The 14782-nt window shown below is 37.2% G+C and overlaps 1 protein-coding gene across 6 annotated transcripts in view; it reads left to right on the top strand.

Annotated features, from left to right (window-relative positions):
* Window positions 1-14782, top strand: part of TRPC3 (transient receptor potential cation channel subfamily C member 3) — a 62994-nt gene that overhangs the window by 16205 nt on the left and 32007 nt on the right. For all 6 annotated transcript variants that reach the window (XM_036923004.2, XM_036923008.2, XM_036923007.2 and 3 more), the window contains exons 3-4: window positions 5484-5672; window positions 13436-13600. In XM_036923004.2, the coding sequence (XP_036778899.2) occupies window positions 5484-5672; window positions 13436-13600 (354 nt within the window). The remainder of the gene's footprint in view (window positions 1-5483; window positions 5673-13435; window positions 13601-14782) is intronic.

Here is a 14782-nt window from a genome sequence, read left to right as displayed (position 1 = left end):
GTAGAACACAAGATTTCTCCCCATTTGTTAAAAGGAGGAATAATTTGATCTCTTCCAAATGCTTCCTCCTCTTTTGTAATAAGCTGTATGGTGGCACCCAACACAGAAGTGGCATTAGTTTTGCATGCACTGTTTTTTGACCCAAACATTTGTAAAACTTGTGAGATTGCAAGACAAAGGACTAGTATAAAATACTACTAAAGTCTGTTTCATTAATACGACAAAAGTGCCTCTCCCTGAAATCCACAAATGTTTATTCAAAGTGGTGAGCCATAGGCATCATGTCAACCCAGAAATACAAGGACAGCAAAGTGTTTGCTTTAAAGGATTTGTGTGTGTGAACTTTTTTCCTGGATATCATCTCCAGTCAAGCAGTATTATTTATTTTTTATGAAATTATACATTAATGATAGAACATTTTTATATTTTAATTCAATCACTACACCCTCCTATGCATTTTGAATGGTTCTACCTATAAATTTGGGGTAAAAGGAGAGTTCATAGTTCTGGTGAAAGTCAGTCTTTTTCAGCAGATTCTTATCTCCTATTGTGCATCTAAGAAGATTGATTGTAGACATCAACTCCTTGAATTATTTTCTAGATGCTGAGTTTGCCTTTTTTTAGTTTAGTACTGTGGTATCAGATCACAAAAAGAGTGATTATTCTGTCTTTCAGATCTTATTACAATTTTTCATAATTAAGTGAGATTTATACAAGTGCAGCTAGCAGTATAATTCAGGTTAAGGAGTTACACAAAAATGGTAGGAAAGTTTGCATTGTATTTTATTTTCACTTCCATACATACCAATTCCCTAGAGATTCATCAACCATCATCTTGTCCTGGTGGAGATCTAGCCTTAGTGTAATTTTGTTATTCCATTAAAATATTTTTTTATATAAAAGCTACACATTTATTGTAAGAATTTTGGAAAATGTGGGAGAATACAAAGAAGAAAATAAATATCACTTTATATCTACATCCTTTGAAGAGATTGATTATACACTATTTGAAAAGATTTATTTTCTTGGACCCAATATGAATTCTTTCCTTGGGCCCACTATGAATTGTATTTTTTTATACAGAACTCAGAGAAAATTGAAAACTTCAAATTCTGCTTAGAAAAGAAAAGCATTTAGAACACAACAGTTCTAAATATCACTTCTTTATTTTGACATAGTAATAGAAAGTATAATTCTAGATGTTTTTATTTGTCACTACTTCAAATCTTACTCAAACCTTGTTTTTACTCATTTTGCTTGAAATATACTGGAAGTCTGTAAAAGAGATTCTACAAAAAGGAATATTCCCTAAGAGTATGTTTTATTAATTTATGAAAGACAGAGATGTTCACAGCTCTCCCCAGAGAAGTCATCTCAGTGAAGCCATGGTAAGAAAACTTGTGATTCATAATTTTCCCCTGAAGACAGCTAAATCTATATTGATAATACTTAGAATCTCTGTTAGCCTGACTTAAAGAGTCACTTCTGATAACCTTTCAAAAGTGGGGAAATATTATAAGTAAAGAGGCAAAAAGAGGAGAAAACCCAGCTAAGATGGCACCCATAAAGTTGCCAAATGTCAAAGGATAGGCAAAAATTATCTAAGTCTCACAGTTGCTTTTTCCAAATTAACTGGAAAGCACGTGTGTAGCATAACCCTCTCTGAGCCAAAATACAGACAGGTCTTTGGAAGTTATAGTCCCCAAGGACTACTACAGTCTCTCTCCCCTGATCAAATATTCCTTTTCTTTCCCATTCTTACCTGTCCTTTTTCTTCCTTTTTTATCTGGCTTCCTGTCACCTCTTTGCCCTCTCATCCCACACTCATGTCCATCTGTCAGGGCTTGAGACAGAGAAAATAGAGCTTTCACACACTGACTCCAGGACTCTGAGCTCTGCAAGGGCAGGGGCCGCAGAGCTCATTTCTGAGGCAAGCAGGTGACCTAATTTGCCCTATTCTGTGGTGTTCACTGTATTCTTTCCATAGAGACTTTGAGCTCAAAGTACTAGCCTTGAAATGAAAATAAATATAAATATGTTCCCTAGTGAAAAAGAGTGTTTTTTTTTCCTTTTCAGACACCTATATCTATTTTATCTTATCAATGACCTGTAAAATCTAGCATCTCATCCCTCAAATGGCCACCATTTAGGTGCTTCAGAGAGATTCTCAGCCACTTAGTAGTTTTCAAAGTTCATGGAAGAATACAGGAGGCATGGTGCTGAAAACATATGAAGGTCATTACCCCCAGGACATTGAACATTCAAGGATATAGATGGAGATAAATTAATAGAGGACAGCTTGGTGACAGGTTATTAAAGAAATATTTTGGATGTACAAATGCTGTCTGAAGCTATTCTGAGAAACAGAGTATTGTAGGTCTAATCTTCCAAATGGCAATGGCAAGGGAGGTAGTCATTTATTAAGCTATGAGAATGCATAGTAAAATTTCCTAATTCTGAGTCAATGATATAGTCTTTTGCTAAAACAAAAAGAAGCAAAAGCAACTTGCCTTCTCTGTGCCTTAGTTTTCCTCTCTTTAAAGTAAAAAATCAATTTCAACTTATAACACAGTAAAGCTGTAAGGCAGAGGAAAATGAATGTAATTCAAAAGCAAGATAGCACTTTATAGCAAGAAGATACTCTAGGAATCTTTTGGCTATACAGACCTTTCCTTTTACAAATGAGAAAATCGAGAACTTCCATCTAACATGTTGTACATGGTAACGTTGAAGAACCTCTATAGTATTTAATGGACACTAAGCCCAATCTAAGCATTTACTACTCACAATAGCAATATTAGGTAGGCTTAGTCTCATCAGAGAGGCTAAGTAACCTCCACAAGATCACACAGCTAGTAAGGGGTAGAGGCAATATTTAAGCCTAGGAAGTCTAGCTTCAGATTTAGGCTTTTAAGCACTACGCTATACTGCCTCTTCCATTATTAGCGAAAGGATCTGACAGGAACCAAGCCTGTTTAGCATTGAATTTCAATTTTCGTCTTAAGGATTAAAAAAGGATTAGAATGATAATTAAACCATACACATTAAAATAAATGTGCTAAAACCTGTAGACCAGTTGTGATGAGGACTGAGCTTCATTGTTCCTCCTCTGGCTTGGACAGGTCTTCAGGGTTTTGAGTCCCTGCTCTGTAAAGAGGGCAGCAGGTCCAGCTGGTAACTTTGTGGAGGGCCATCGTAATGGAATAGTAGAAGGTGATAAAGCAAAACTAAATTGAGAGAAAATTATAAGGGAGTGTAGATGAGACAAATAGTCTGAGTTGTGGAGTAACATGAAGCAGGATCTGATGGTATAACTAACAGTCACTCACCTTGTGGTACAACGCAGACTTTCCATAGTTCCTTTTGCAAGAAAAAGCTGTCACAGCCGGAGCTCTCCATCTTTCCCTGGGAGCTCTGCAAATATTGACAAAGTGGTATCTCATGCCTGCAAGAGAAGAAATCCCCATTATCTCCAGCTCTGATGATTTTTTGTACTTGGACAACAGACTCCTTCCAGCAGGGAATGTTTAAATTGTTACAAAAATAAAGTGTTGTCCTTACAATTTGTATGATTACTAGTTTAGGTTTTTTTTTTTACCTGTCTTTCAGTGCATGTGAAAAAAATCACACAGGATTATTTAAGACTGGACAATTCAAAAAATATAATTTTTAAAGATAATGAGTCATTATTTAGATATTACTGCAGAAGTGGTTACTAAGTTTTCACCAAGCATAGAGAATACTCTTTTATTTCTGATCAATGGAGGAACAGCCATCCTATGTTATACCAAATCTTACAGAACAGTCTGAACTGAAGCATAACATGAGGAAATTTCATCTTTGAAAAATGTATTAAAAGAGGAGCTTTATATGGAAACAGACATGGATTTAATACTTCTTCTGGATGCTATAATAAAATATTTCATTAGTCTTTCAGGAATGGAAGGCAGATGTATATTTAACTGACACTCTGCATAGAATCCAGAGGCTGAACATTTTATTAATTTTATCAGTTGCATGGTACCAACTTGAATGGAAACCAAAGATTGAAGTTTCTATTCATTTTATCTGTTCCCTTATAAGGGGAAAAGGATTAACTGCAACTGCTCTTTATCTGAATTTCTGATATCTGAAATGGAAACTATTCTAGTCTATGTGGCCTTTAAACAGTCTCTCCTCTTGTTTATTTTAGTTGGTGGCATGATTTCTTGCCCATCAAATCAAATTAATTATTTAAAGGGAAAAAAATCAAAATTCTTCATGTCTTTTTTTTAAAGTATGATTTTTGGAAGCCCAGAAATTCTGCTTTGCTAAGTATCACTTAGTTATTAGACACATACATTTCAGAACATGTTGAAATGAGGAATTCCATTTTCCTCTAATGTAACCAAATTAGATTATCATCTGGTTAACTTTCTTAAGAGCTAAAATTTTAATTAAAAGCCATAGAAGTGAAATAGAAGTGGAATTGGGGTTTCTGAAAGTAAGACACTTTCCCAAGAAATAGTCATTGACACCTTGACTGGATGGAACCAATGGGCTAGAAATAGAGCTCCATTCAGAAGGTAACAGGTAATGCTTCCACTGACTTCCTTATCCCAGTCCATGGCACTATATAAATATGCTAATGAAATTAAAGATTCACAGATTATTTTTAGCAAGGTGTTAGTTCCAGTGGCCTGGAAATTTTTCTGTCAGGTATTGATATTCTGCAACCCTGGAGAATTCAGTTATATATAATCAGCCATTTCTCTCCTTCCAGTTCTGCAGGACATGACAATGTGCCCTTCAGACAAACAAGAAAAAATACCCCCTCTCTGTGCCTATGCCTGTCCGTCTCTTTACATTCACTATGCACCAGTCATTCTCAAACATAAATGTGGATCAGAACCATCTGAAGAGTGTGTTAACACAGATTGCTCCTCGGTTTCTAAATCAGGATATCTGGGCTGGGATCTGAGAATTTCCATTTCTAACAAATGTCCGATGCTGTTGAGCTGGTGGCTGAGGACTGCACCTTGAGAAGCATGTCTCCAACAAGGGGGGAGGGGTAGTAAACTGGACAAGTTACTTTAGGTATAATCAATCGCCTATGTCAAATTGCCACTTTAGGAAAATAACCATTTTTAAAACTATTCATTAAAGAAAGGGTTTTGTTTTGGCTTTAAGAAAACTATTGTTTTTCTGTACAAGAGAAATACAACTCTTTTCGACCCTTTGGTCTTTCAGCATTAGCGGTTAACCAGCATCTCTTAAATATGACCAAGTGACATGTGCATACCATTTTCAGTGCTGTCGCTTATGATTGGGCAGGTGGCAGAAGGTCCTGGCTAATGGTGTGGGTGGGGGCAAATCCAGTCTTTATCGAACTCAACAAACCTTGCATCTACATGGGGTCTGAAGCTTCCAAACCAGAGAAAAGGATGCCTTTTTCTGATTCACAGCAAACTCTTTGTATTAAATTCTCAACCTCTTGCTCTTAGAATGACTATCGGAAACTCTCCATGCAATGCAAAGACTTTGTAGTGGGTGTGCTGGATCTTTGCCGAGACTCAGAAGAGGTGGAAGCTATTCTGAATGGAGATCTGGAATCAGCAGAGCCTCTGGAGATGCATAGGCATAAAGCTTCATTGAGTCGTGTCAAACTTGCCATTAAGTATGAAGTCAAAAAAGTGAGTGGCCCACTTTTATCCAGTGCCATTTTGGAATAAATATGTAATATCAACTATGCCATAATCCCAGGAAATTTTTTTTAATAATAAGAATAGATGTCACTGATAAAACAATATTTTTTTCTTTCATGTAAAAGATTAAGTGGAGTCTGATGGCAAGTTGTGAGTCAAATATCTGATCCTTTCCACTTTTTATCTGTGTTGGACCTTGGATAAGTCATAAAACTTCTTTAAATTTCAGTTTCCTCATATAAAAGGATGATAATATATCCCTTATCTATCTCCGGGTTTTGGTGGGATGTCATTGGTTAAGATATGCAAAATAACTCTGTAAACTGTTCATTACTATGCAGTTAATAATATAATCTGTTTATTGTATATGTTTTTGTAAAGCACTCCTACACACATTCTCATGTTAGTCCTAGTGACAAGCCAATGTTATCCATTTTGCCTATACAATAGGCAAAATAGATGATGAGATTTCTATTCTACAAGGAGACTAAAGTTCACCAAGCTGAAATGACATGTGCAAGGTCACAGCTTTGGAGCTGTCATGAGGTTGGCAGAAATATAAGTTACAATTACTTTTTCACTCTGGTTATTGCAGATAAACTGTTATATTTTGTATTTGTTGCTTGTGTGGGACCTAATTAGTTCATGAAAATTGTAGCTATGATGCTTCACTATAAAAATCTGTTATCTAGAATCTAACAGCTTATGTTAGATAACTGAAATTTTTTTGTACTTTAAGAGAAAATGATAAATCACAAAGAAGTGATATGTTATCAGGAGAGATTAGGTTTTATGAACTGGTCAATTGGTGTACAGCTGAATCTCCTCTCTTCTGGGCCGTGTGGTATGATGCATAAGAAGTGAGGCCCCAGAGGCAATCTGCAAAGGTTCAAGTCCCAACTTAATCACACCTTCCTTGTGTGGCCACCGGCAAGTCACCTAACCAGTCTAGCCTCAGTCTGCTCGTTAGTAAACTAGGGACAACAGTAACAACTGACTTTTCAGTTGTTTGAGGATCACATGATCTGACGCATGTGAAGTAGCCAGCACAGGTGTAGTATGCAGTGGTCGTTCAATAAGTATTAGCTAATAACTTTTCTACACTATGAAAATTCAACCTCAGAAAGAGGACTCCTAAGCAAGTTCAGTTCTTTGTTGTGAAAGATTTCATGTTCATGATGAGGGTTCTGGTCCTTGGTAACAGACCATAGCCAATTTAAGCAGAAAGGAGATTACTAAGGGATATTAGGAGGCTCACAGAACCATTAGGGGAGGTAAAGGAACAAGCTTATCTGAGCTATGCATCCAGAAACCTTGTGCAGAACTGGGCCCAGACTGACTTGGTGAGGGAGTTTCTGTGACCCCAACAGAACAATTCTGACTCAGCTGCAGAGAGCCAGCTCCCACATCAGTGGGAAGGAGGTCCTGAGTCCTGCCTGTTATATGTGACCCCTTCCAATTTATAGGGCCACACATCTGTCTCTGACCTGTGGAAGCTAAGCAAATGTTGGCAGTCTGTAACAGCAATTCTACCACAATGTAGAGAGTTTTCTTTCTTTGTACAAACACACACAATTCTACCACAAACAGAGAATTTCCTCATGTAATATTCACAAGATTTTAGCCAGGAGTTAATGACAGATCTCCCCTCTACTTAAAAAGACAGTAAAATGTGCAGATTCTCGGTAAATACTGAAATAAAATAACTTTTCAAGGAATTACCAGTTCTGAGATAATTAAATTGGCTTGACTGCTCCTCTCTCTGAGCATTCTTACTAGTTGAAGTTTTGCTATATTGAATAATATAGACAATTTTGAATAAGATTGATATTAAACAGTTTTTAGAAAACTGAACATTTATTCACAGATCTTGCAATGCACATCTCTTTTCTTTAGCACCTAAGGGAAATGATTTCAGTTGTCGCTAGTTATTTATTATTGCTTCTAAAGTGTCATATTAGCAGAGACAGCTCATCTACAGAGGTGCTCCTGCTAACCAAACTGTCTTGTGCAGTGAATTCCTTCTTGCATGTTAATTTTAAATAAATTGATGTGTAGGTTACAATGTATGAGGTGTCATTAATAATAAATTTGCTATCAGTCAACTACCAGGAAACCACACACACACAAAAAATGTATTTGGAACTGAAAGGACTTTGCAGGTATTTTGGGTTTCATTTGTTTTATACTGTAAAAGGAATATTAGTTAAAGTCTTTGGTTTGGAATCTTCACTCAGTAAATATATATAAGAACACTATTTGAGAATGCCCAAAAAAGGCTCCAATTCCTCTCTCCCCCTCTCTCTTTCTCTCTCTCTCTCTTCCTTCATTCTTCACTCAGCATACCCATCTCCATCTAGCAAGGAAGAAAAATACCCCTACCTACCTCTGCTGCCTCTTTTTCCATTATCTCATTTCTAGCCCCAAGTAAAACCACCTCTTGGGTTAAAATAATGTGTAAACCCTACCCAGTGTGGCACTGAGATAGTGTATGGCTTCCTGCAAGGCACTGGGATCTCAAAATAGCTTTATGTGTTATGGAATTTTCCTCCTAATAACATAATAAACTCATATTTATTCAAATCAACCTACAATTCTTCCAGGGAAACCAGTTTTATGTAATAGTAAGCTGTTTAGGTCCCGTAAGAGACTCAGATGGTCTCTTGCATCATCCACCCAAAATCTGTTCCAACCTCTGGTTCTGAGTTTGTAGTTTATGTCTGGCCTCAGACCCCCCAGAGCTCAGGTCTTCCCTAGGAATCACACTGTGACTTCAACCCAGGCCTTAGCGAGCTCCATGACAGTTAATCAAGATAATGAAAATATAAAAGTCTGAAATAGGAGAAATCTGAACATGAATTTAATGTTTATGTGACAAAGAACTTCCCAATATAAAAGCAGTAGAAGAAATAACAAAGCAAAAATATAAATAAATTGACCACATACATCTTGAAACCTCTGTACCTCAGAAAGATCATCAACAAAGTGAAGGGCAAACTGAGTAAGTTATAATTTTTCAGTTATAACTTAAGAAAGAATCGATAGTCTTAATATCCAAAGAGCACAAACAAATTTACAAGGAAAATTTCCAGAGCCCTGTAAAAATATAAGCAAAGGGCTTGAATACGTAATTTACAGAAGAGAAAATTCAAACAGCTAACAAACTTTCCAAACCCCCTAGTAATAAAAGAAATGCATACTAATATACAAATACTGTTTCCCCTATCTCAAATTCTTTAAGAATAAAAAATTACAATTCGCAATGCTGTTGGTGAAACAGGCAATCGTATTCTACTGATGGGGAACAAACAATAATGTGTTTTCTATCAGGGACTGGGTGTTGAAGATGATTCATCCCAGAATCACTTCCAAGGGATCTACAAAGTAAATAATGAAACTGGATAGTAAATATTATTATTGTTTGTAGAGTTACCCACATTATTCTACAACAGAGAACAGAATAGAGTAGAAGTTGAAATTTCTTTTTTTTAATGAGTACAAGAAAATCAACTTTTAAGAAAAATGTTATTTTCATTTAGAATAATGGACTATTCACCCCTCAAAAAAGCTCTGACTTCAATTCTGCTGTACCTCCATCTTGAGGATGAGCATCAACCCCCTCTCCCCCATAGAAAGAATGGAAGTTCTACCTACTACTAGTGAGCTATATTTATTGTAAGAAAGCCCTTGACAAAGATAAAAGATACTAGAACTTGGTAGATGACCAAATCTAGAAACATAGGCTCTTGAGAAAGAGATCATTTCCTGATTTCCTCTACCTTGACCTCTTCTTTCTTCCATAGTGGGATTAGAGTTAACTATAGAAATCATCTAGAAAAGAGACATGCATCAATATTATACATAAAATTGTCCACTATGGATGCAGAAAGCATGTAGAGAAAGTCCAGAAATTAAGCACTGCAATGAAGCAGCGGGAAATACACTACAGAGACTTTGGGGTGGGTGTGCTGGCCAGCACTGTCTTGAGCCCCATAGTGTGCGGCCTCATGGCCAGGTTTGTGCTTAGGCACCGAGAGATAACAGAACATTTTCATTCAGTGGGCCTGAAATCCAGAGAACTTGTACAATGTAAGTTTTTGGTTTATATTTCACAGCTCGAAGAACTTTAAAAGGTTGAATGGTCTAGTTTTTATTCACAAGATATTCTCTCTAAAATTATAAAACCATGGCTCCAATAATGTCAACTGAAAACAAAAGCAATGTGTTCCTACCATGTTTTTGCACAACAGCCTTCCCATGAAGGTCACTTTTGTAAAGGCTGATTCAATAAAAAGACTGTGTAACATGAATTTTTTTTAAATTAAAAGTTATCTAATTGTTTTTCCCTGGCCTGCTGTGATTGTTGGTTCAGTTTACCATATTAGTCATTTGTAAGGGGAAAAAATGTTTGTTCTCAATGCAACAGTAATTCCATTTCGTTGAAAGGTTGGGATTTTCTCATATGTCAAGCATTCTCCCTTTAAGTCAGAAAGCCTCAAATAAGGGTATTATTTTTGTAATGATTTCAATTTGCTGGTTCACTGAAGTTAAGAAACAGCATACAAATTTTATCCAGCTGGCTATGATTGGTATGGCAGTGTAAGGAGATTTTTTTTAAGGAGGTGAAGCAGTTTTAAGAGATAAAGGTCACTGCCCTATTTTGAAGTCATTGAAAAGAGCAAAACTCATCTCCTAAAGGGATTAGCTTTTTTGCCCTCACTTGCTAGTATTGTATTGGTTTTCTTTTCTTTTTTTAAGTGGTCCTTGTGTACTTGTATTAGGATTTTAAATCATTAGGAAAAAGTATCTGTTTGTGTTTTCTTTTGGTGGATTAAAAGGAATCGGCAGACACCATATGGTGGTGTGTTGTTATCTCAGTTAAGAAGAAAGTACAATTCGTAGTATAGAAAATATACTTGTTGAGCTGAATTTTAAAGTGTAACAAAATAAAATGCTAACACCACAATTTTGGCTAGTATTTTACATATATTCAGTTTTCACTGTATTGTACAAGTCATAATGGGTCAAAGATTGATCATTATATAATTCCATATGGAAAGAATTGATTTTCATCAAGTCTTTGAGGGCTGTGTAAATTTATACAGAGTAATTAATGCCACATAGCACATCTTCCAATTTAAAGATTCACTTGGGGAGGAGCAAAGAAAGGAAGCCATACTATGATGTTAATCTCTGTCTTCAAAAGCTTAAAATCTAAGAAAAGCTAGTTACTCACGAAAGGGAAATTTGTCTTTCAATTCCATGTGGATGTACATCCACCTGTCTCTTTGTGGGGATTTTTTGTCTTACAGAAATCCTTAGCCTATAAAAAAGTGTATGTTGACTTTCCAAGTGGTGATCTGATTTGTATACCTGTAGATTCCCCTGAATTCACCATTCCCCATCCTAAACTGAGCCTGGCGGAAGTCACAGGACTGCCTTTTATTTGCCTCTATCCAGCTTCCCACAAATTCAGATCTTCCAAACATCAAGACATTTGAACCAACGTTCGAATCAGTACTATTTTAAAAGCTGATTATTTATCTTGGCAAGCAGATGGAGCCCAATTCTCCATTATAATATCTTTTTTTTTTTTACATTTATTGAGAGCTTATTGCATGCCTTAGAACAGGGATTGCTTATCCCTTAATGCAACTGACGCTTCCATTTTCATCTTCTTGTACCAAATACCTAATATAGTGCCTGGCTCAAAGGAGGGGCTTATGACATTTTGAAGAGATAATGGGTGAATGGATGCATGGATGGGTGGGTGAATGAGACAAACATTGAAGAACTGTAGAACAGATGAGGATTTTTAACACAGAAGAACAGTTGAGGCAAGCGGGAGATGATCCAAAAGAGTAAAGGAACAGAGTGGGAGTTCAAAGTTCTCAACCAAAATCCTAGAAGCTGTCACGTAGACCCCAGCAAGCCTTCAACCTTGATTATATTTTATCATGAGTTCAAATAATGACTCTATCAATCTTACTTGTTTTCAAAAATTAGAACTTTGGGAGAGTGACAAAATCTTAAGTTTGGAAAGAAGATCTAATGTATACTTAGTAGCTAACAATGACCAATGAGCATCAGGACCTGAGATTTTTAAAACTTGAAAGGATCTTATAAGATGAAATACACTTTTCACATTGAACCCATCAAGCAAGAAACAAAGCATCTTCTTTTCTAGTACTTTGAATCTCCAAGTCCTACTATTATTAAATCTCCAAATCCTGTATTATTGAGAAAAATTCAGTGATATATATCAAATCTAATATTTGTAAACTCATCCTGACCACTTCTGTCAGTGGGTCATCATGGTCTCCTGCACAGTGGCATGGTCATCACTGGCCTTCCCAGAGGTTGGGTGCCCACTGAGGGCAAGCGTGGGCACCTTGGGGGAAATAGTACCTCCACTGCCTACCTTGGGAGATAAAAATTTCTTTTTGTTTTTTATTTCTTCTTCTTTATTAAAAGAGCTGATGGGAAACTTTATACCAGCAAGTGGAAACTCATTCATTTCCTTGTAGATACACTATTGATGAATAGCCACATAACTTGAGGAATTGTCTAGAGTTATTAAGAACCATTAGGATCATTAACTAGAACTTGATTTAAATGAACCCTTTGCCCCATGGGAAATGCAGCTGCTTTCTTTGCCTCTCAGTTTGCAGAAAACATTTCACAGGTACTTCTTAACAGGTTCACTGTTATTGTTTATTCTGTTTCTTAGAAGACAGTGATACTTTGATTTTTGTGTTGCTAAATATGTCCACAAAATATGTTGGCACTCATAGTTGATTTGTGAGTGACTGAATAATTGCCAAGCTTAGGCAGAGTACACCTGGCTATTCAAAGAAAGCCATATCCAGCTACCAGTGGGCAACTTTGTGGTGCCTGCCTCCAAATATATTCTGCTACCTGAAGAAGAACTGGTCCTTAGTGAAACCCAAGTCCTTCTAAATAGATGCAGGCTGATGACTTAACAAAATCAGCTGTCAAAATAAATGGCAGGGCTGAAATAAATGTGATTTACTCATTTTTCCTTATTAGAATCACAGTTATAAATGGACAGCTGGAGGTAAATATTTGCATTTTTTGACCTATAATAAAGGCAACAAGAAAAAGAGGACAGATTACTGAAAAAGGAGTTAAGTAACATTTGATGCCCATTCCTGGAAGCAGTGCAACTATGGACTAAGCATAATATCTGCAGATTCATTGGCTTTTGCCCATCTTTTGTGGATTTTCCCTGGTGCTGCATACATACACAGAGGATATATCATGTTTTCCATACATGTAGCCTTTTAGAGTTGCTCATGAAACTTAATAACACATTTTCTCCTAGCTATAGTCTATAATAAACAAAATAACTATTTTCCTTTTCCATTTTGAACTGAATGCAAGTAAGCTGACAGTAAAATGGGACACACTTCCACAAAGGAAAGCACAGGCCACCCAGATTCCAGAGAACAGTCTGTGAATTATGACTTTCAGTCAAAAAGAACTCTGATGAAAATCAATATCAACATTACTTTCTTATTTTTTCTTTAGTTCTTCTGTTGATTCTGAAGCAGTTTTGAAAAATAGAGGGAAAGTAAAGGAGAATATTACCAGAATCTTCCAGTGCCTATGCTCTGGAAAAATGCGTGTTAATATCTTTGAGATGCAGACATGTTTAGTAGTTGAGCTGTTGACAATGGCATGGTAACCTACCTCTCTCTCTCCCTTTCTCTCTTTCTCTTTACCAACAGTTTGTGGCTCACCCCAACTGCCAGCAGCAGCTCTTGACAATCTGGTACGAGAACCTCTCAGGCCTGCGGGAACAGACCATAGCTATCAAGTGTCTGGTTGTACTGGTCGTGGCCTTGGGCCTTCCACTCCTTGCCATTGGCTACTGGATCGCACCTTGCAGCAGGGTACAGGCTTTCTGCACCATTTCCTCTGTGGTTGGTGTACCGTGTCCTTTTGGGATGAAAAAGGGACAAGCTTCCTACTTAAGGCTCTTATCAGTTTTACCCTGAATGTTAATTGACTCAAGAACACGAATTCTGCTTTTTAATGAGTGGATCAATACAAATAAGGGATGAAAAAGGATTTGGGACTAGTGGGAAATATCACATTTGCAGGCATATAATACTTAAGCTTTTAAGATAAAATCCCCATGGTGGACAGGAGGAAAAGCTGCTCAAGTGAAGTAGCTCTTGTGCTGATTCTACTGACAGCTTAATAAACAGAGAGTAGACTGGGCTGGGCTGTGGATGGGGAAGAGTCCTGCTGCAGTGGACCTGAGCCATTAGCCAGGGGAGGGCAGAGCAGTGGACCTGAGCAGTTAGCCAGGGGTGGGCAGGGCAGTGAACCCAAGCATTTAGCCAGTGGTGGACAGGGCAATGGACCCGAGCTGTTAGCCAAGGGTGGACAGAGCGATTTTTTGAGGCTGTCAAAGACATCAGAGGCTGGGTGCACTAAGCACTGCTGCTCACAGTTGCGAGCAGTGATATTATTATCCAATCTTTGAGACAGTGCGTGTCAGCTTCCCCAGCCCTTCATTCTTTCAGAAGATTCTAAAAGATGTAGAATTTAGGTTTGGAGCTTTACATTTTTTTTAGGTTATCTGTTTAGTGTTGCTTGAATCATTTTATTCACTACCTTCATCCCTCTCAACTTGAGTCAACTTAATGGTGTCTTAGAGATCCCCTAAACAAGATACAGAAAGGGATGCTGGTCATGCTAACAGAATCTGTATTAGGTTAATAAAGGCTCTGCCAGGGAGAAGCAGCTGTTCTGAGATCCTTTAATCCTGCTTTTATATTCCAAAATCTGGTTTTGTTTAAATCAGAGGCAGTTTCAGGCAAAATGAGTCAAGGCCGCTTATAAATGACCCTGGAAAGCTGCCACCTCTCTGGCTCAGCAGTCTCCCCAGGCAGCGTCCTGCTCCACAAGCACCATGTATGTGTGAGAGCATTTGTCCACCTCACTACATGGCTGAGCTCCCATGCAATTTAGGCAGGAAGGATTTCATTTTGATCAATTCTAATGACTAAACGAGTCCCTCTGTCAGGTATCATGGAAAAGTACCAAAACAATATGTATTCATCAAA

Source organism: Manis pentadactyla, chromosome 5 (assembly GCF_030020395.1).
Source record: "Manis pentadactyla isolate mManPen7 chromosome 5, mManPen7.hap1, whole genome shotgun sequence".
NCBI lineage: Eukaryota > Metazoa > Chordata > Mammalia > Pholidota > Manidae > Manis > Manis pentadactyla.
Note: the sequence above shows the minus strand (reverse complement) of the source record. Positions and strands in the feature narration are given on the sequence as shown.